Source organism: Pleurodeles waltl, chromosome 9 (assembly GCF_031143425.1).
Source record: "Pleurodeles waltl isolate 20211129_DDA chromosome 9, aPleWal1.hap1.20221129, whole genome shotgun sequence".
Classification (NCBI taxonomy): Eukaryota; Metazoa; Chordata; class Amphibia; order Caudata; family Salamandridae; genus Pleurodeles; species Pleurodeles waltl.
In genome coordinates, this window is record NC_090448.1 from 802,829,098 (window position 1) to 802,852,150 (window position 23,053).

At 44.8% G+C, this 23,053-nt stretch overlaps 1 protein-coding gene across 1 annotated transcript in view; it reads right to left on the reverse strand.

Moving 5' to 3' along the window:
* Positions 1-9,192, reverse strand: part of LOC138260001 (solute carrier family 22 member 6-B-like) — an 896,476-nt gene extending 887,284 nt beyond the window's left edge. The window contains exon 1 of the mRNA XM_069208048.1: positions 8,306-9,192. Within this exon, the coding sequence (XP_069064149.1) occupies positions 8,306-8,707 (402 nt within the window). The 5' untranslated portion in view covers positions 8,708-9,192. The remainder of the gene's footprint in view (positions 1-8,305) is intronic.
* Between the last annotated feature and the right edge of the window lie 13,861 nt (positions 9,193-23,053).

Consider the following 23,053-nt stretch of genomic DNA (forward strand, 5'->3'; position numbering starts at 1 on the left):
ATGGCAAAGGAGTATGAAATAAAATCTCGGCGAGATTTCCACGAGGAAGGCGCAGTGCGTGCATCCGCCTGGATAATGTGCAGTCGCAGCTAGTGAATGAAGCAACTCACGGCATTTCGGCAGGGTGTATTAGGAGGTCATCGAACTATGCTTTTTTAAAGTTCACCTTACATCAAAAGCAGGGTTTGGAAACACAAGGATTACCCCAAACTCTTTTTTTGGCTAAGCAGTCAGGACAACAGGAGATTTCACATGTGAAAAGTCTTGTATATCACTCAATTTGTCTAGGAGAATCAAATGCCATTGTGTTTCTTTACAATATTATCCTGGATGGGGCCTCTGGCACTGCCAGCAAAACAGAGAACTTAACATTGTCGTCTACCTGCATCCCCCCTGCCCCTTATAATTACAGACTTATCTGCAGAAAAAACAACAGTCCCCCATTATATCTCCTCCATTGTGATCATTCTCTTGCTACATTGAATGGGAAAAAACAGCGCAATCGCGCTGCTACAGTTTACTCGTAATTAAACCTATTGGCAAAAGTGCAATTATTTATGTAACCGGCAAAAGTGCAATTAACTATGTAACAGGGTCGATGTTATGCAAAGCGCCCGACTTCTGCCAAGCGAGATCGCGCTGCGAACAAAAGATAAAACGTAGTCCACAAACCTTATGTGAAACATCGATTCTCGCTTGTACTTGGTCGCTGCGCTCGAGGAGGGTTAACCACCGGAAAAGGCATGACAAATGCATGCCTTCCACTAATGAAAGCAAGCAGATTTTAACAGGCAAGCCCACAAACCAATGAAAGACACTGACATGACGTGGACGGGGCTCTATGCCCTTTTCTAACTCCTAAAGCGTCTTGAAAGCGAAACACATGCGCAAGCGCATGCGACGCAGGCTCGGCCCTAAAAAGGCTGACTGGCGCATTATTTTTTTTAAATGTGGATCTAGGGGTAGGCCAGGGCTTGGGGGTCTTTACTTAAAAAGAATTGAGGGGGGGTTATGAGTAGGGCCCTGCTCCTGGAGCAACTTCTAGTCATGAGGTCCCCATTCCCTGGAGCATAATGTACATTATGCAACCCCCTTCTCTGAGCCTCTAGTGCGTCTTGAGGGCCCCATCCTTTGGGGCCAAATCCTAAATACAGTTGGAGGGGGGTATTTGGCCCCCTTCCCTAAAGTTCTGTTGGAACTCGGTGACCTCACCTCTGGGGCTAAATATATCCAAAAAGGGGAGGGGCAGCCATGGGATAAGCATATCAATATTATCAATATATATATATATATATATATATATATATATATATATTTAGTAAAGTTTTAATTAAAAAAACTCCATGACCCTTTCTTTTTACAAATTTTGTATTATTACATATTGTGGGTAAAGAATGTTAAAATAAATAGGGACAGTCAGGGTCATCATTTAATGAGACTTACTATTTTTTTAATGTTGCAGTTGGGTGCTGGACTTCCTGCAGCACCCAAAAATATTCAAAAAGGCCTTCCTGTGCCCCACCCTATTCCAAGCTAAAACAATAACAAAAAAAGCCCTGGTGGGCATTATATGGTGCTCCTTTACAGGAGAAGTGAATATTAAATGAGCAACTCCTACCACTCATTTATTATTCATTTTGGTGTCCAACACCCACCTGGAACACCTCTTTTATATTTATTGGGGAGAGGTTCCAGCCCTCCCTTCCTGAGCCTTTTAAGGCCTCAGGGACCTCATAACCCAGGGCCTTTTGATTTTAATTAAGGGGAGGGACTACACAGCCACCCTCCCGAACATAAAAGGACCCTGGGGAGGCCATCCCTTGGGGCCTTTTTTGTAATTAGGAGGAGGACGTTTTGTGCCCCCCTCCCAAGGCAATTGTGGCCCTGGGGACCCCTTTGGCAACAAAGCATAGTAGTAAAGGGGATGTATTGCATGCCACCCTCCCTGAGCCACAAGGGGCACCCTTTAAGGGGAAGCGGACACATGGTCTCACTCCATGAGTCAATGGTGGACCCAGGGACCCATCCCCTGTGGCCTTATGTGGGTCCCTGAATGCCCACCGGGGGCACACTCATCACATTATGCTGGGGGCGGCTGTGGGAGCCTCAGAGCCCCAACAGCCTTTCAGCTCCCTTCATTCACACATCCTGGGTGGTGCAAGAGCCAACTTTGCTCCAGCCTGGCTGGAGTAGCTGTCTTTGCTTGCTCCTCCGGGCGTATCAATCTGAGTTTCCCTGCTGGCAAGAGCGTGGTCACAGACACAAAAGTCTGCTCCCAGCTGGCAGAAGCATTTACTAGAGCTCCTGCTGGGTGGGAGCTGACATGTTCCTCTGCCTGCGCTCTTGTGGGCAGGGAAATGGTGTCTCTGAAGTGGGCTTCTAGGGACACCACAGTAGAGGAGGTGCAGGGAATGAGGTCCCCAGGGGCCTTTAGGTTCTCAGGAAGGGAGGCTGTGTGCACCCCCCGCCCCCCAAAAAAACTATATTTTAGCACCTGGGTTGGGGTCCCAGGGCCTTTACAAGATTGGGTAGGTGAGGTGTCTGCCCCCTCCCATTTAAGATTTAGGGGGCCCAAGGTGATGGGGTCCCCATGGCCTCAATGAGGCTTGGTGAGGAGGGCTGCATCCCCCCTTCCTTTTTCATATTGTGCCGGGCCCCAGGGGATGGCATCCCCAGGGACATGAATGGCCCAAGGAAGGGGCAGCACAACCTCTCCCTTCTTATTAAATTTGTGCCTCAGCGGAAGGGGTCTCCAGGGCCCCAATGAAGTTCAGGGTAGGGGTCAGCTTGCTCCTCACTTTTGGTATACACAGATGTCGCACTCAGAATCTTTTTTAATACTATGATCCCACAGGTGTCGTATGTAATGCTGTGTGATGCAGGGGTTTGGCTGCTCATGGGTTTTGTCCCTAGGTACTGCCCCAATGGGCCTTAGTGGAGGCCACCCCCAGGGCGCAGAACCCAAGCTTATCAGGAATAATGAGGGGGGGTAAGGCAGGCCGAGAAGTACGGATAGGAAGGGAAACACTGGTTCTAGCCTAGTCATAAATTTAAAGGGAGTAATGTGGATAGGGGGGTGGGAGGTATTTAATGGCAGGCACCTGGCACGGCACCCTCTTTCTCCTGGGGATTCTTACGAGTGTGTGGTTGTGCCGGAAGTGAAAGGTCACCCGGCTGGGTTGGAAGCAGACGCTTACCCGGAAACAGTTAAGTGTTACACTGGAAGTTAAAGGTCACCTGGTTGGGGCTGAATAGTTACACCCAAGGTGATAGGGCACTTGGGTGAAAACTGGCCAGGACTAAATGTAGAGCACAGTGTTTGGGAGGCCTTTGAAAAGAAGGGCACTAGCCCTGGGAGTAAAATAAAATGATGGTTGAAGGATCGCTTGAAAGTTAAAAAATTGCCTAATACACTGCGGCCTTAATTCTTCCATAAAAGCGAAATTGGTGGTGTCTGAGTTTTCTGGGGATCCGGGCCGGGTGCGCGACCAGTGGGGGGTGCCACCGCTATGCCCCTGGGTACTGCCCCCACCGAATAGGGTGGGGACATAGCTGGACCTGGGCCTTAGTGAAGGCCATCCCCAGGGAGCAGAACCCGGGCTTATCAGGAGTAATGGGTGGGGCAAGGCAGGCAGAGAAGTACGGATAGAAGGGAAACACTAGGTCTAGCCCAGTCGTAGATTTAAAGGGAAGAATGTGGATGTGGGGAGGTATTTAATGGCAGGCGTCTGGCACGGTGCCCTCTTTCTCCTGGGGATTCTTAAGAGTACTCCCACCCACCCACCTGCAGAAAAGGCAGGGAGAAGAGATTGAGTACGCTAAGGGATAAACGTCTCAGAGGCAAGAAGACTTACAGGAGATCCTTAGGTGTATGGGCTGCGTGAGGGGAACAGGCCCCAAACAGTTGACAGCCAGGATCCAGGGTGGTACGGGCGGGCTACCACAATGGCCTTGTGTGTTGAACCGGAAGGAAACAATCAAGGCCTGTGGCTGGCGAAAAGTTGGGTAAAGGTGACTTGGCTGGAAGCTGACGCTTGCCAGGAATAAAATTATAGTGGTACCGGAAGTGAGTGGTCACCAGGTGGGCTGGAGCAGACGCTTGCCCTAAAAAGGTGTGGTTGTGCCAGAAGTGAAAGGTCACCCGGCTTGGTTGGAAGCAGAGGCTTACCCAGAAACAATTAAGTGTTGCACCGGAAGTGAAAGGTAACCCGGTTGGGGCTGACTAGTTACACCCAAGGTGATAGGGCACCTGGGGGCAAACTGGCCAGCACTGAAAGTAGGGCACAGTGTTTGGGAGGCCTGTGAAAAGAAGGGCACTAGCCCTTGGATTAAAATAAAATGATGGTTGAAGGATCACTTGTAAGTTAAAAAATTGCCTAATAAACTGCGGCCTCAATTCTTCCATAAAAGCGAAATTGGTGTGGTCTGAGTTTTTTGGGAATCCCGGGGGGGGGGACGGGCGGGACCAGTGGGGGGTGCCACCACTATGGCTGCCTGCTAGTGGTTGGATGCAGGCCATCCGGGCAATCCTCTGGTAATAAAATATTACCTTATGTGAAAATCAATGTAGTAATTCAATGAAAAAAGCAAAGGATAAATTGACATTATAGTTAGGTGAAGACATTGGTTAAACCCTGACATTTACAACATTCAAAACCACTGAAATTCACCAGTTATAGTTATCTTAAGTAACTATAACTCATGCACTAAGATAACTATTATTCAAGCCACCACCATGCACGCCCCTCTATATCCAAACCGCTGTGTGCAGCATGGGGTTTGTCATAGGATGGAGCCTCTGAGCAGCCAAGTCTACACCAGGCACAAGCTCCTGGAGCACTAAAATGTAAAAAGTGAGCCTACTGGTTTTATCCCGTTTTATTATTGTGTGTGACAAAGCTTGTATTATCACATTTTGTGGTTAAAATGTATAAATGAATGCTCAGAGACGTATTGTTTTTGTGTTTAAAAACATAAAAAACAAACATGTCACTACCTCTTTAATCATTTTTTTAATCCCAGAAACGCAATCATAGGAACAGGACCTTGTGTATTTTGGATATAGCTGAGAGCCACAAATAATGCAGCATATATACGGACCCTAGATGGCACTGCATTTCCAACTGTAAAGCAAAAGCTCCAGCCTGGGATATTATTTGAAAAAATATGGTAAGCTCTCCTGGGATCATGGATTCAAAGACCCAGGAGTCTTAATGTTTTTTTTCTAACGTTGGTGGGGTGTGCTGCAAAACTCCTTGCATCGCCCAAAACATCAAAATAAATGTTTCTTGGTGTTTCCTAATTTATTATTCACCCTTTGCTTTATTTTTTCTGGGTCTCCCAGCCCCACTCAGACACCAAAGGGGTACCCCAGTTCCCACCTGGGCCACCACAGGCCATTATTATTCTTGGGGGCCTCAGGGGGACCCCCAGGTCCCCTGCAGCCCCACTGGCTCCCTGCAGGAGACAGGTTGATTGTTTATTTTTGACCGGGATGCTAGAATTCCAACCAGGGCACCCCACAGCTGGTCTCATTTTGGGCAATGTGGGTGGAGGCCCAGAACCCCACATAACTGCAGGCTCCTGCTTGCCCCCTTCAGTGGTGCAGCTGAAGCTGGCTTTGCTTCTACTCCGTGGGAGCAGTTTTCCTTGGCTCCCATGCAGTGAGAGGAATGAAAAGGGAATGAAATAACAGCTTCGGGGATGGAGTCCTTAACACCTCTTAAGGCTTGGGGAGTGGGATCATAACCCCTCCCCATAAATTATATGTGCGCCACTGGCCCCATCTCATCCTGAAAGGTATTTCTTTCCATATGGGACTCTGAGTTTTTTTTGTTCAATTTTACAGAAAATTTGCGACAAAATGAAAAAAAAAAAATTGCCCCTGGAGGAAGCCACCAGCAGGCCTAGGAAATAAAGGTACCAAAGGTTTTAAATTTCACATACATCTATATTACACACCACTGAAGCCACTTCACTATACTCTAATCATCTCTATGGCACACCACTCCAAGCTTCTCCATTGCGCAAGACTCCACTCTATGCCACTCCACTCTACGCTATTGCACTTTACGCAAAGCCACTGTACACCACTCCAGTCTACATCACTCCACTGTACACCCATCCAATGGGTGCTACTCCATAACCACTAGTGCACTCTATGCCATTCTACAGCATGCCCCTCTACTCTACTCTATTCCACTGAATGCACCCCCTCTCTACAAAACTCCACTGTATGCGATTCCACCCTATGCCACTCCACTGTAAGCTACTCCACTCTATGTCACTCCAGTGTATGGCATTCCACTCTACACCACTTCATGTGGTGCTATTTGATTGGACCCCATTCCAATCTATACCACTCTACTGTATGCTATTACACTCTACCCCATGCCTCTGTATACCACTCCAGTCTACACCACTCCACTATTTGCCACTCCACTATATGCTACTCAACTATGTACTATTACAATCTATGTCTCTCCATTGTACAACACTCATCTCTACACCACTCCACTGTTCACAAGTCCACTATATGTCTGTCCATTCTACCCTAATACGCTGTATGCAACTCCACTCTACACTTCTTCAGTGTATTCCACTTCACTGTATGCTACTCCAGTATATGTTATTCCACTCTGTGCCATTCCATGGTATGCCACTCTATTCTATGCAGTTCCACTGCATGCCACTCCACTGTATACTACTCCACTTTATGTCACTCAGGGTGAGCCAATCCACTCTACCCGACTCCATTCAATACTATTCCATTGGATGCCACTCAAATGTACACCACTCCACTGTATGCTATTACACTACACCACTTCACTGTGTGCCATTGCACTTTACGCTACTCCACAATTTGCTAACCCAGTCTACCCCATGGATATCTGACAGAATATCGAAATCAACAATATTGAGATACAGAAATATTGTGCATAAATATTGATTAAAAAAATATTGTCTCCCTATACTTAAAGTGGTAAGTACGAAAATATTTAAGAAAAAATATAATTTACACTAATATTGTTAAAAAAATACATAAATATTGATTTTCATTAAATATATATTTTGAAATAGTAATTCTTAGATATGTTGAGATATCACATTATTAAAATGTAAAATACATTATTTAAAAACAGATTTAATACTATATATAAATATATACTCATGTAAACACACACATGTGTATATATATATATGTGTATGTTTAGATATGTACATTATTTTTTAAATTTACTGCTATGAATAATTGTTACTTAATTATACTTAAATAAATGTGCACCCTGTAGCCCTACAAACCTCACAAACAGCTACTATAAATTACTATTAGCAATTAAATTTAAAATTATGATTCACTTTAAATTACAAACAATAGTTAAACATTTTGTTAACAATTATACAAACATTCAAAATATAACATTAATATATGAACTAACAAACATAAAGATAATTAAAATATTTTTTACAACTATATTATTGAAAACAATATTAGTTACCAAAATATAAATATTCTTGTCAACGATATTGCTGCATCACACTTTTTTATTACAATATTTGTTTCTGATATTTCTGTATCTTGATATTTCAAACTCAATATTTTGTCCAAATACCCTACAGCACTCTACTATATACCACTCCACTTTACCCTAAATCACTGTATGCACTCCATTACACGCTACTCCGCGGTATGCTACTCCACTCTACGCCACTCCAGTGTACACCACTCCATTCTACACCACTGTATTTCGTGCTAATCTACTCTATGCTTTTCTAGTCTATGCTAATCCACTCTTCACTATTTTACTCTATGCCATTCCACTGTACTCCACTCTATGCTATTCCACCGTACGCCTCTCTATTCTAGCCTATTACACTGTGTGTAACTTCAGTCTTTTCCCCTCCACTGCATGGTAGACAACACTGACTATAACTTACCACTCTACCTTGCACTGTGCCCTTTCAAATAATGATACTCCACTGTGCAGCACTACACTGTACGTGACTCTCCATCACTCTATTGTACAACACTACACTCAACAACACTGAACTATACAACATTGTACTCCACTGAACTCCATTCTATGCCACTACACTCTACAGCATTCGGTTACACTCTATACCACTTTTTGACACTCTAATTGTAACACTCAACTCCACCAAACTCCATTTCATGTCTCTTCAGTCGATGACACTCCACTGTACATCACCCATCTCTACTGACGCAAGCCTTTAATAAATATGCCCCTTAGAATACAGCAATCCTTACCTTTTTTCTGAAGAGGCCAATTAATTGTGCTCTTACCTCAGTGATGATTGTGGAAGCAAATTTACTCTGGTCATATATCCACCCATCCAAGCAGGGTTCTACGTCTGCTGTTGAGACGTTGTCACCTGTGGTACTGGAGTTCACAAATGCCCACTGGGCTAAGGTGAAACGCAGGCACTTTTCAGGAATTTGCTTTTCGTCCAATGGGATGAACACTTGCAGGACTTCTTTGGAGTCATTGTTCCCAATCACATTGGGCCACCTCGTTTCGTTATTCTTGGCATGAATTTGACAGTGATGGTTGGGGATAGCAGCTGTGAAATTTTGGAGCAGGTGGTGGATGGGCGTCATCATTACGGGAAACATCAGCATAACAATCTGAATAAACTGGTAGCGACCCATGCCGCCAGTCCGGTGGAGGAGATCATCAAAAGACATTGTGGCTCGCACAGGAACGCAAAATGTAAATTCAATTGAGGTCGCTATGTCAAACAACTTCCTCAAGCCAAATTAAAGAAGATAAGAGAATAGATTACCCCGTCTTAATTGTATACAAGTAGGTATGGAAACTATGAGGGGTGACTCGGTACTAGCGATAGAAGTGGCAGGCTGTGCTGGCAATGGGTCTCATGCACACAGAAGGCAGAAGTTGCTCGGGCACGAACCCTTGACTTGTTTTAGCTTCCGAACATCGGTAGGCATTGATTGAAATTTCCTATTGCTAAGCTTTTCTCTTCTTACGAATGAGAGATCACTTTCCACCCGGTCTACTTTACCTGAGTTTAGTGAAGGAGCGAATTGTCACCTTTTAGCCTGTAAAGGGGTCCCTGTGTCTCAGCCTCTTGTGCGCTTTGCTGTTTGTCTGGAAAGGGAGAAAGTAAGTTTGCGTTTCCCAGGGCTGACAGGGTGTCTCATGAACTTTTTCCCACATTATAAAATCACTTGCGAAGGTAAATATTTACTTTTCTTACAAAGGACTAAGGGCCTCGTTCACATGGTGCAGGGCGGCACAGCAAGTGTCTTGCTGCGCCACCCTGCTCCACTGGGAAAGGGCAGAAATGTGCCTTTTCTACAAGACGTGGCACATTTCGGTCCTCTACCCCTGTGCTGGTGCACAAATTGCTGCCATACGCCAATGCAGGCACCTTTGCACCATATGGGCGTGATTGCTTTTGTGCAGAAATGGACACCCCTATTTCTGCCACGTTGTGTCACTCTTACACCAACCCTGAGGTGGTGTAGGAATCTGACGCATTCCCAGACTAGTAAATCTGGGAATACGTCAGATTTCTTCATGTTTCATGAGTGTTGCTGTGTGAAAAACACAAAGCAGCACCCATGGAATGCCCCTTTCACGAAGTGTTATGCGTGAAAGGGGTCCATATTTACAAGGCCATGAAAAGCCACGCAAGGTGGCCTTGCATGGCCTTGTAAATATGGAATGGCACACTGCACCACCAGAGCATAAATAAATGACCCTACAGTATAATTTTCCTTGTGTTCCCCTGAGCACCCCTAATGAAACCATGGTATATATATTGACAATATATTGACAATACAGGGCACTATGGTGCGCGTTAGCACAATAGTATCAACATTTTTAATGCTATTATGGCGCTTTGCTGGACTTGTATCGAACATTTCGACGCTAGTCCAGCAAAGGTCAGGGAGGCCTACAGCAAATAGCATTGCATAACTTTAAAGCCTTCCCTGAACAGGTGTTAAAAAATGACGCTAGAATGGTGGAGTGAAATCCTGAAAATGTTACTTTGCCATTTTTTTTGCCCTCCCTGCAGGGGGACCGCCCTCACGCATACCTTATACATGGTATAATGTGGTCAAGGGCTTAGAAGGTGGATCAATGCTAGCTTTGGTACACTTTGTAAATACGGCGTAGGGTGAGGGCCTGTTTAGCACCACCGTAGTGTAAAAAAATGATGGTAGGTCTGATCTAAGGTACACAAGGGGCTTGTAAATATGCCCCTAAGTTCCATGGAGATGAAAGAGAGAGTGTTTAGTTTATCCATGTTGAAGAGTGTACACAAGGTAGAATTGTGACCTTGACGTTTAGCAAAGGTAGTCTTGTTAGCAGATAATGGGGCTTAAAATTTACAGTCACAAAGCAGGCTGTAGTAAGGCTGTAGCACTCACAGCAAATGAGTGCTATGGGCGCAAGGCTGCTGTTCACTCATAGCACTTCTCTGCTCAAACATAAAAGAGTAATTTGGAGGCTCATGGGCTGGACTGTTGTGGGAAACACAGATGGACATAGCAATTTCCAACTCTCAACTTCTGTTCACAACACCCAAATTAGATTTTGGCAAACAGATATATATGTTTTTTCTAACACAGCACACAGATATTTACACTATTTCTTATGAAGCTGTGAAGCTGTGTTAATTGTCACAGCACCTAACATCTGCATTGTCATGGAGTATGCTCTGTGAATTGAAAGCAGCACTGCAAAATGTTTTGCTGCCAGTTCCATGATGAACAGGACAAACAAGTTTGGGCCTCCACAGGTGGATTTGGAGAACTCTCTTGTTTTTAAGTAGAGCTAAATTAACTTTACGTCAGTGTTCAAAATATACTACTAAGCCTTAGGGGCTTGTTGGAAAGTGGATTATTGGTAACGGCAGGTAATACCTACACTTAGCAATAGGCCACTAACCTCCGCTTAGGTCCAGTTAGGTCTCAATATATTAAATCCAGCTCAACCTCTGGTAGCTTGACAACGAGCGACAAGGCTTAACTTAGGAGACAAGTGTGTAAATCATTTAAAAATCACAAAACAGTGAATAAGTAAAACACAAAAGACAAAATCGGATAAGAGGAACTAGAGATATGAATTTTTCAAGGGTTAGTATTTTTTAGCACATAGAAATGAATAGCGCCAATCTGGTCATCTGGTCGCACCTCAACTGGGGCAGAGTCAAAGTTTAAGGCTGACCACGATGGAGTCCTACTCAGCTACAGCAAGTGGGAGGTCTTGGTGAAAAGTTTACCTTCGGACTTAGTCGTTTTCTTCAAGATTTTCTTCAGTGGGACGAAGTCGCCACTCCGATCTGACCTCCATGGAGCCCTTCCTCGGATGCTCGTCGCAGGATACCTCGGTGAAGATTTCTACGTTTGCACTTAGACGTTGTTTCGAGATGAAAATTCTTTGATTGGGCCAAACCTTAATCTTGATCCAACGTCCCTGGAGCCCTCTTTGAATACACTGCAAGGGAGGTCCTGGTCAACTTTTTACATTCGGACGAAGTCACTTTTTTGGAGCTTTTCTTCAGCAGGACAAACCTGCAAGTAAGACCGGGTCACGGTTGAGGCAAGCCGGCTAAACTCACCATGGTGAGATGGTCCCTCGATGGAGCTTTTCCAAAAAAGTTCACCAATCTTCTCCTAACGTCTGGATCTTCTTTCAGAAGATCTTTGAAGGTCCTTTAGGAGTACACAGCTCACTCCAAGGTTCCAAAGCTCTGAGTTGCTCCTTGACGGTGTGGACTCCAACTCCCAGAATGCACCTGGCTCAAATTCCAAAACTGCCACTGGACACTGGTCAGCTGGTCAATTTCTTCAGGATCTGAGGCTGGGGACTATGGTTAGCTATTTGTCACCTGTAGCAAATAGGGAGTCCCTCCTTGAACCAGTTGAAGCCAGGCAAAGTCCTTCTTATGGTGAAGCCCAAGTGTGCAGCTGGTGCAGTCCTCCAGAGTGCAGTGTCCAGGTGCAGGTCAGGGGTCCAGCAGGGCAGTCCTTCTTCTTCTGATGTTCTTCCTTGTAGGGATCTGAGGTGTGAGTGCAGCTCTTCCATATTTATCCTTGCTCCTGGGTAGAAAGTAGGGGGGTCTGGGGATCCAATCCCGGGCAGTGTCCTTCCCCCTTTGAATGACCACTTCCTGTGAAGTGTGGCAAAAATCAATCCCAGGGAGCAACATTCCTCGAAAATCAAACATGGCTGAAAGTGATTTTTGGAGGTTAGATCTGGCTGAGCCCTCCCACTGGTATGGCTAAAAATCCTAAACACATTTCTCTCCTGCCCTCTACATATCTAATCAAGAGGGCAACTGATTGCCTGGGGTTGTAGGATGTGAGGGAGTTGCTGGGCTGCTATAAATGTCCTTCCCTGCCTTTGAAGACCAGTTTGTCCGCCCTCCCCCTTCCTGCTTCCCCATCTGCTGAAGCAGATCTACCCCCCCCCCCGGCACATCCTTTGTGTTCAGCCCAGGCCACTCCACACCTCATCAAGGCAGCCTAGCCAGGCTGCCAGAGGCTGGCCAATCAGAGAAGGGCACTACAGAGCAGAAGTTGGCAACTTTCAGGTAGAGTTTTAAAACTCAATACCTGAAATAGTTATATAAAATCCAACAATTGTAAGTTGTGGGATTTATTATAAAAATGTATTTGATACCAAACTCAAGGTATCTGACACTTAAGGGGTCTTTTTTAATTTAAATAAAGTTTCCCCATTTTAGCCTATGGAGGCCATTCACTACATTGAGGGAAAAACAGATTTGGCTATTTTACCTCACCAGGACTTATAAAACCATTTTTATAAGGTCCCTGCTTATAGTTGCATGGCACCCAACCCTAGGGGCACATAGAGCACACCTTAGAGGTGACTTATATGTACAAATAAGGTAGTTTAAGACTTTGAAAGTGCTTTTAATTCCCAAGTTGAATTTGCATATAACTTTAGTTTAAAAGCAGCCAGCAAAGCAGGCCTGCCTTTAAAATGACACTGGGAACCTCAGCAGTGCAGCTATAGGTGCATCACCTATGCTGGGGTCCCTAAACCTACATGCCCTACCATATACTAGGGACTTATAGGTAGGTTGACACTGCCAATTCTAATTAGCCTAATTTACATACTCATTTTACACAGAGCACAGGCCCTGGAACTGGTTAGCAGTACCCAGGGCACCATCAGAGTCAGGAAAACACCAGCAAAAAGTAGAAAAGAGGGGCAAAAAGTTAGGGGGCCTCTGCAATCAGCCCTGTTTTCTTACATAAGCCCCCCCAGCCATACTCCCAGGAGACTCAGCTCAACCCTGGGAGAGTCTTTCCGGCTTGTCAGGCGAGGAAGACAGTAAAGAAAACTGGCTGTCCCTTTGCAGAGCCTACTCTGCTTTACATCCCTCTGTCATTGTCACTCTTCTGGGTTAAGAACCCATCCCAACAGTGAAAGGGTACACTTTAAACTGTAACTTACCTATAGGTGTGGCCTTCCTCCTCTATCTCTGCAAACTTGGGTAGTGAGGTGCCCACCTCCCCTATCCCTACCTTTGCTAGGGCAACACCTAGGTTACCCAAAGAGGTCACCCAACACTTCTGCAACCCCACCATGACCAACATGGTCAGGGAGCTTACTTTGCTTTCGGCTGTGGGGTCTGCCTCCCTGGCCAGGTGCAGTGCTGCCAGGAAGGCCATCACCCAACAGAGGCTTCTGACAGCTGTCAGCACACCGAACCACACCCTAAGCTCTCCACTAACAGGTTGGTGAGGTGCTTTATGGGAAACTGTGGGATCCTGGCACACCTCTTGCTGTTGAGGGTGGGGGGCTACCACATCCTGTAGAAGACACCCTCCTTCCACTCTCCCTTCTGTTGGTGCAGGGGCAACATCCTGCATCTGGACAGCTGCCTGACTACTCAGGACTTCCTTGGGGTCAGGTGAGGCCTCACCAGTGCCAGCTCTGGCCCACCCCTACTGGGGCAGAAGGCTTTCGGCTCCCTTGAACTCTCTTTAAGAGTAGCCTACCCTTCTTTTTTCTTATTCCCTTTCCTTGGGGACCTCTGTCTCCTAACTGTAGGAACTGGTTCCCCAGGACTTTGGGTTGGGGGGCACCCTGGGCAACCGCCTCATATGGGATCAGACTCACCTCTGGGGGGTCAGTTCCCAGGATACAATCCAGGAGGAGGTCAGCACTGACTACCACCCTAAACCATTCAAGGATACCCTCCCTCTTTAGGGGCACTATGGTTACAGGTTTGTTGGTGACCTCACCTGTGGCTATCCTGACTTTCCTGGTCTTTCCTGGGACATACATGTCTGGGGTCACCAACCAGTCACTCACTATAGTGTGACTGGCACAGGTGTCTCTCTGACCAGTGGTAGGGATCCCATTCACTTGAATGGGGTAAAAGTGCCTACTCCTACCCGCAGGGATTACAGCTTACCATCTGGTCCTGTCTCCCAGCCCAATGCTATGAGGACCTCATCATCTGAAGAGTCCTCCTCTATGGCTACACTGGACAGCCCTTTGCTAACCACCCTCTTAGGACAGGCCGCATCTCCCCTGAAATGACCTGTGTAGTGACAGTCAAAACAGGACTTACTGTCTAAGAGCTTCTTCAACCCTGGGTCTCCCTGCCTCTGCTTTTCAGGGTAGGAGTAAGACTTACTCCCCTCCTTCTGTTCTGGGGCACAGAGGGGGTCTCTGTGGTGGGCTTACTACCTCCCTCCTTAGGTTTTTGGGGACCTGACCCTCCTTCTTGAAATCTCCCCCCTGGGACTTGACAAACACCCTGGTCAACCACTCATCCGCTGCTTCATCCTGCAAGAATGTGCTGGTTCGTCATGGTTGTTGTTAACGTTAAATTGGTTCGAGATTTCCCAGCCCAAGCGGTCCCTTTGTCTTATGTACTTCCAAGGGCTTTACCTCTGTCTCATAAAAAGACACGCCAGCCCTGACAGTCATTAACTAGATGACTCATTGACAGCAGTACTATCTAATGGATTTTTCCCTGGGTAAGAAACTTGGTCCAAATGTATTACCCGTTTTCAGCCAACTCAATCCATTATCCTGTCAAACAAATCTCAACTATGCTTTAAAATTTCAGAAACAAGGGCATTCAAAAATAGAAGAAAACTGCACTGCACTCCAGTCTAAGAACACCAAGAGAAAGCTTGATCAAACCTAGATAAAGCCATTTCTTTTGCACTTATATCATGACATTTTCAGTCTTGTTACCAACAGTTTTAATTATTTGGCCAGATCTCATGTCACCACTTCCCTCCTCATAAAACATAAAATGTACACACTGAAACATAGAGAACGGGGCTTTGTGCCAATACTCCTCAGTCACTGTGTGTTTTTTTCTTTAGCCGTTGGTCATCAGGTTTGGTATCCTATCACAGCATTTTGCTGATATATATATTTTCTAGAGTTGTCCAGTAAAACAGGCTGAAAAGTACCTCCTTTATTTGTGCATTTTATGTGTGCATTATGTGTTATTATATAACTTTTTTAGAATGCATCTACCTAGCAGTGGAGGCTTGAAGAGAATGTCTCCAGGAAACTGCCTTACAACAATGCCTTCACCAGGCATATAAGAATTACCCTAAATTTGTCAGAAAGCTAGATCTTAGTCCAAAAAGTGTCCTTTTTGAGATTTGGTGTAAATCTGTTCAGTAGGTTTTTGAGAAATTAGGGTTCAAAAGTATCTCTATCTCTAACCGGTTAGGTTTGTGTGTCTCTTGCAAGAGTCCTTGTAAACCAATTTCTAAACATATTAGTTTCTTATTGGCTTAGGGAGCTTTTTTCCCTTAGCCAACTCACTCCCACAGGCGCAAGTCTCCAACAGGAGCTGATTGCCTTCCTGCATCATGAGAAAAAATGTTGAATGTAGCCATTACAGGACTTGGGAATGTAGTCCCTGTCCTGAGTGTATTAAGGTATAAATCTATTAGGGGAAAGGGGATACCCTGCCCTAGGCCTCCCTCCTCTTCCTCTCTGGGGCTAAAATAAGGAAATAAAATAAAACTGTGACCCCTGCAGGATGACAGCATATTAAAACAAGCATTTGCAATGCAACAGGTCTCGCATTACATCGAGTTAGAGCTATTAGCGTTGTAAACTCCTAACCAGACTTTTCTTGCCACATTAAATGAAAAAAGAAAAAAAAAAAAAGGATCACGCTATGAAATAAAGAGGAAAAAGTAGTCCAGAAACCATAGGAAAACATTGTGCCTCGTATGTTTCCAGTAGTTTACCGGTACTCTCAAGGAGGGCTAAACACCAGAAAATGCCTTTCACGAATGAAAACAAGCAGATTTTAAAAGGCAAGCCCACAAGCCAATGAAAGTGACTGACGTAACATGAGCATGGTTAAAATTCTCCTAAAGAGAGATTAGAAGAGGGACTGAGCTCTTTGCGCTCGCCCCTAACAAGTGGCCCATGTCTCCAAATTGGGGCAGTCTTGAACTTAAGGTACACTGTGCAGTTGTTTTGCAAGGCCTGGAGGACTGTGTGGATTTGAGCTTGCGGCAGGCAAAGTTTGTTTTAATATCAGCAAAATCAACAGTAAAAAACGGCCCAGCAGGCCATAAAACAGGCCCACAAACAGCTAATATTAAAAAAAGGACTATGCACTAACTTGTCAAACAAGCCCGTCAAGAACTGCCTGATTGCCTTAAAGGCCAGTCCGATGCTCGAAAAGCCACCTGGAGGAAAGGGCAAAGGGACATGATTGGACAAAAATCTATTAGAATACCCTCACCACTCAAAGATATAATTCCCACAGATAAGTTAGCACCTTCAGAATGAGAGCAGATCGCCGTCAACAATACATACTCTATTCAGCGAAAGTAAAATGAGTTGAGGGGGGAGCAGTGCCAAGTGAGCGCTCCTTAAGCCACCACAGAGCCGCCCTGTGTAACTAGAGGAACAGATGGTCCCACTGTACACAGCCTGATAACAAACACCCCCAAGGGACTAGATGCAGATGCAGAGAAAGATGCCTTTATTGTCACCGAGAGGAGAACTGGATGCAACCTGATATAAAACAATATAAAAAAAACACACTGTACTCACCTAGGCATATTTAAGTTCTAAAAAGATAAATAATTATAATAATAGAGTACAAACAAATCGTAGCCACGTGCCGTATGCCATGTTAATCGTCTGCGTTAAAGCAGAACTCTGACCCCAGTGAAAGCTCGCTTGCTAGGAGAACGCACAACGTCAAAGGAGTATGAAATAAAATCTCGGCGAGATTTCCACTAGGAAGGTGCAGTGCGTGCATCCGCCTGGATAATGTGCAGTCGCAGCTAGTGAATGAAGCAACTCACGGCATTTCGGAATGGTGTATTAGGAAGTCATCAATCTATGCTTCTTTAAGTTCACCTTACATCAAAAGCAGGACTTGGAAACACCAGGATTACCCCAAACTCTTTTTTTGCCTAAGCAAGCAGGACAACACGAGATTTCACCTGTGAAAAGTCTCGTATATCACTCAATTTGTCTAGGAGAATCAAATGCGATTGTGTTTCTTTACAATATTATCCTGGATGGGGCCTCTGGCACTGCCAGCAAAACAGATAATTCAACATTGTCGTCTACCTGCATCCCCCCTGTCCCTTATAATTACAGACCTATCTGCAGAAAAAACAACAGTCCCCTATTATATCTCCTCTATTGTGGTCATTTTCTTGCCACATTGAATGGGAAGAAACAGCACTGCTACAGTTCACTCGTAATTAAACCTATTGTCAAAAGTGCAATTATTTACGTAACCGGCAAAAGTGCCATTAACTATGTAACAGGGTCGATGTTATGCAAAGCGCTCAACTTCTGCCAAGCGAGATCGCGCTGCGAATAAAAGATAAAAAGTAGTCCACAAACCTGACAGGAAACAGCGAGCCTCTCATGTTTTCATTACTGCGCTCGAGGAGGGCTAACCACCGGAAAAGGCATGACGTATGTATGCCTTCCACTAATTAAACCAAGCAGATTTTAACAGGCAAGCCCACGAACCAATAAAAGACACTGATGTGACGTGGACTGGGGTCCTCGCACTTTTCTAACTCCTGAAGCGCCTCACAAGCGAAACGCATGCGCAAGCTCAAACGACGCAGGCTCGGCCCTAAAAAGACTGACTGGCACATTATTATTTTTTTTAATTCCCCTAGGGGAGGCCAGGGCTTGGGGGTCTTTATTTAAAATGAATTGAGGAGGGGGTTGTGAGTAGGGCCCTGCTTCTGGAGCAACTTCTAGTCTTGGGGTCCCCATTCCCTGGTGCATAATGTACATTATGCAACCACCCTCTCTGAGCCTCTACTGGGTCTTGAGGGCCCCATCCTCTGGGGCCAAATCCTAAATACAGTTGGACCCCCTTCCTAAGGTTCTGTTAGAACCCGGTGACCTCACCCCTGGGGCTAAATATATCCAAAAACGGGATTACATATTGTGGGTAAAGAATGTTAAAATAAATAGTCAGGGTCAGTCAGGGTTAATAATTTAATGAGACTTACTATTTTTTTTATGATGCAGTTGGGTGCTGGACTTCCTGCAGTACCCAAAAATATTCAAAAAGGCCGTGCTGTGCCCCACCCTATTCCAAGCTAAAACAATAACAAAAAAAGCCCTGGTGGGCATTATGTGGTGCTACTTTACAGGAGAAGTGAATATTAAATGAGCAACTCCTACCACTCATTTATTATTCATTTTGGTGTCCAATACCCACCTGGAACACCTCTTTTTCATATGTATTGGGGAGAGGTGCCAGCCCTCCCTTCCTGAGCCTTTGCAGGCCTCAGGGACCTCTTCACCCAGGGCCTTATGATTTTAATTAAGGGGAGGGACTACACAGCCACCCTCCTGAGCATAAAAGGACCCTGGGGAGCCCATCCCCTGGGGCCTTTTTTGTAATTAGGAGGAAGTTTGTGCCCCCCTCCCAAGCCTATTGTGGCCCTGGGGACCTCCTCGGCAACAAAGCATAGAAGTAAAGGGTATGCACTGCATGCCACCCTCCCTGAGCCACAAGGGGCACCCTTCAAGGGGAAGAGGACACATGGCCTCACTCATTGAGTAAATGGTGGACCCGGGGACCCATCCCCTGTGGCCTTATGTGGGTCCCTGAAGGCCCACCGGGGGCACCCACATCACATTATGCTGGGGGCGGCTGGCAGAGCCTCAGGTCCCCAACAGCCTTTCAGCTCCCTTCATTCACCAATCCTGGGTGGTGCAAGAGCCAACATTGCTCCAGCCTGGCTGGAGTAGCTGTCTTTGCTTGCTCCTCCGGGCAGGATCAATCTGAGTTTCCCTGCTGGCAATAGCATTGGCACAGAAACAAAAGTCTGCTCCCAGCTGGCAGAGCTCCTGCTGGGTGGGAGCTGACAAGTTCCTCTGCCTGCGCTCTTGTGGGCAGGGAAATGGTGTCTCTGAGGTGGGCTTCCAGGGACACCACAGTAGAGGAGGCACAGGGAATGAGGTCCCTAGGGCCTTTAAGGACTCAGGAAGGGAGGCTGTGTGCCCCTCCTAAAACTATATGTTAGCACCAGGGTGAGTTCCCAGGGCCTTTACAAAATTGGGTAGGTCGGGTGTCTGTCTCCTCCCATTTAAGATTTAGGGGTCCCAAGGTAATGGGGTCCCCATGGCCTCAATGAGGCTTGGTGAGGAGGGCTGCATGCCCCCTTCCTTTTTCATATTGTGCCGGGCCCCAGGGGATGGCATCCCCAGGGACGTTAATGGCCCAAGGAAGGGACAGCACAATTTCTCCCTTCTTATTAAATTTGGGCCTCAGCGGATGGGGTGTCCAGGGCCCCAATGAAGCTCAGGGTAGGGGTCAGCTTGTCCCTCCCTTTTGGGATACACAGATGTCGCGGTCAGAATCTTTTTTAATACTGTGATCCCGCAGGTGTCATATGAAATGCTGTGTGATGCAGGGTTTTAGATGCCCATGAGTTTTGGCTGCCTGCAAGTGGTTGGATGCAGGCCATCCGGGGAATCCTATGGTAATAAAATATTACCTTATGTGAAAAACAATGAAGTAATTCACTGAAAAAAGCTAAAGATAAATGACATTATAGTTAGGTGAAAACATCAGTTAAACCCTGACATTTTCAACATTCAAAACCACTGAAATTCACCAATTACAGTTATCTCAAGTAACTCTAACTCATGCACTAAGATAACTATCATTCACACCATCACCATGCTCGCCCCTCCATGTCCAAACCTCTGTGTGCAGCATGGGGTTTGTCATAGGACGGGGCCTCTGAGCAGCCAAGCCTACACCAGGCACAAGGTCCTGGAGAACTAAAATGTAAAAAGTAAGCCTACTTGTTTTATCCTGTTTTATTTAAAAAAAAGTGTGCGTGACGCCTTATTTTTACAAAGTTTTTATTATCACATTTTGTGGTTAAAATTCATAAATGAATGCTCAGAGTCATATTGTTTTTGTGTTTAAAAACCATAAAACAAACATGTCACTACCTCTTTAATTATTATTTTTTTCTCCCAGAAGCGCAATCATATGAAGAGAACCTTGTGTATTTTGGTTATAGCTGAGAGCCACAAATAATGCAGCAAATATCCAAACCCTAGATGGCGCTGCATTTCCAGCTGTAAAGCAAAAACTCCAGCCTGGGAAATTCTTAGAAAAAATATGGTAAGCTCTCCTGGGGTCATGGATTCAATGACCCAGGAGTCTTACTGTTTTTTGCTGCAAAACTCCTTGCATCCCAAAAAAAACATCAAAATAAATGTTTCTTGGTGTTTCCTAATTTATTATTCACCCTTTGCTTTATTTTTTCTGGGTCCCCCAGCCCCACTCAGACACCAAAGGGGTGCCCCAGTTCCCACCTGGGTCACCGCAGGCCATTTTTACTCTTGGGGACCTCAAGGTGACCCCCAGGTCCCCTGTAGCTCCACTGGCTCCCTGTAGGAGACAGGTTGATTGTTTACTTTTAAGCTGGGTGCTAGCTGACCAACCAGGGTGCCCCACAGCTGGTCTCATTTTGGGCAATGTGGATGGAGGCCCAGAACCCCACAAAACTACAGGCTCCTGCTTGCACCCATCAGTGGTGCAGCTGAAGCTGGTTTTGCTTCCACACCATGGGAGCAGTTTTCCTTGGCTCCCATGCAGTGAGAGGAATGAAAAGGGAATGAAATAACAGCTTTGGGATGGAGTCCTTAACACCTCTTAAGGCTTGGGGAATGGGACCATGACCCTTCCCCCTAAATTATATGTGCACCACCGCCACTGGCCCCATCTCATCCTGGAAGGTATTTCTTTCCATAAGGGACTCTGACTTTTTTTCTTTCAATTTTACTGCAAATTTACGACAAAAAAAAGTTTTTTGCTCCTGGAGGAAGCCACCAGCAGGCCTAGGAAGTAAAGGTACTAAAGGTTTTTAAATTTCACATACATCTGTATGACACACCACCAAAAGCCACTTCACTATACTCTAATCCTGTCTATGGCACACCACTCCAAGCCTCTCCATTGTGCAAGACTCCACTCTATGCCACTCCACTCTACGCTATTGCACTTTACGCAAAGCCACTGTACACCACTCCAATCTACATCACTCCACTGTACACCCATCCAATGTGTGCTACTCCAAAAACACTAATCCACTCTATGCCATTACTCCACTCTATGCGATTCCACCCTATGCCACTCCACTGTAAACTACTCCACTTTATGTCACTCCAGTGTATGGCATTCCACTCTACACCACTTCATTTGATGCTATCTTGATTGGACCCCACTCCAATCTACGCCAGTCTAATGTATGCTATTACACTCTACCCCATGCCACTGTATACCACTCCAGCCTACACCACTCCACAATTTGCCACTCCACTATATGCTACTCAACTATACACTATTATAATCTATGTCTCTCCACTGTGCAACACTCAGCTCTACACCACTCCACTGCTCACAAGTCCACTATATGTGAGTCTTTTTTACCGTATTACACTGTATGCAACTCCACTTCACTGTATGATACTCTTCTATTAGTTACCCCAGTATATGTTATTCCAATTTGTGCCATTCCATGGTATGCCACTCTACTCTATGCAGTTCCACTGCATGCCACTCCTCTGTATGCTACTCCACTTTATGTCACTCAGGGTGAGCCACTCCACTCTACCCGACCCCATTCAATACTATTCCATTGGATGCCACTCAAATGTACCCCACTCCGCTGTATGCTATTACACTACACCACTTCACTGTGTGCCATTGCACTTTACGCTACTCCACAATTTGCTAACCCAGTCTACCCCATGGATATCTGACAGAATATCGAAATCAACAATATTGAGATACAGAAATATTGTGTCATAAATACTGATTACAAAAATATTGTCTCCCTATACTTATAATGATAAGTATGAAAATATTGAGGAAAAAATATAATTAACTCTATTATTGTGAAAAAAAATACATGAATATTGATTTTCATTAAATATATTTTGAAATAGTAAATCTTAGATATGTTGACATATCACATTATTATAATGTAGAATACATTATTTAAAAAGAGATTTAATACTATATATAAATATATACTCATGTAAACACACACATGTATATATATATATTTGTGTCTGTTTAGATATGTACATCCTTTTTTAAAGTTACTGCTATAAATAATTGTTACTTAATTATACCTAAATAAATTTCCACCCTGTACCCCTACAAACCTCACAAATAGCTGCTACAAATTACTATTAGCAACTACATTTAAAATGATAAATCACTTTAAATTACAAACAATATTTAAAAATGTTGTTTACAATTATACAAACATTCAAATGATAACATTAATATGTGAACTAACAAACAGACAGATAATTTAATTATTTTATTGAAAACAATATTAACAACACAGATAGGTCTTGAAAACAATATTAGTTACCAAAAAAATAAATATACTTGCCAACGATATTTCTGCATCACAATTTTTTATTACAATATTTTTTTCCGATATTTCTGTATCTTGATATTTCAAACTCAATATTTTGTCCAAATACCCTACACCACTCTA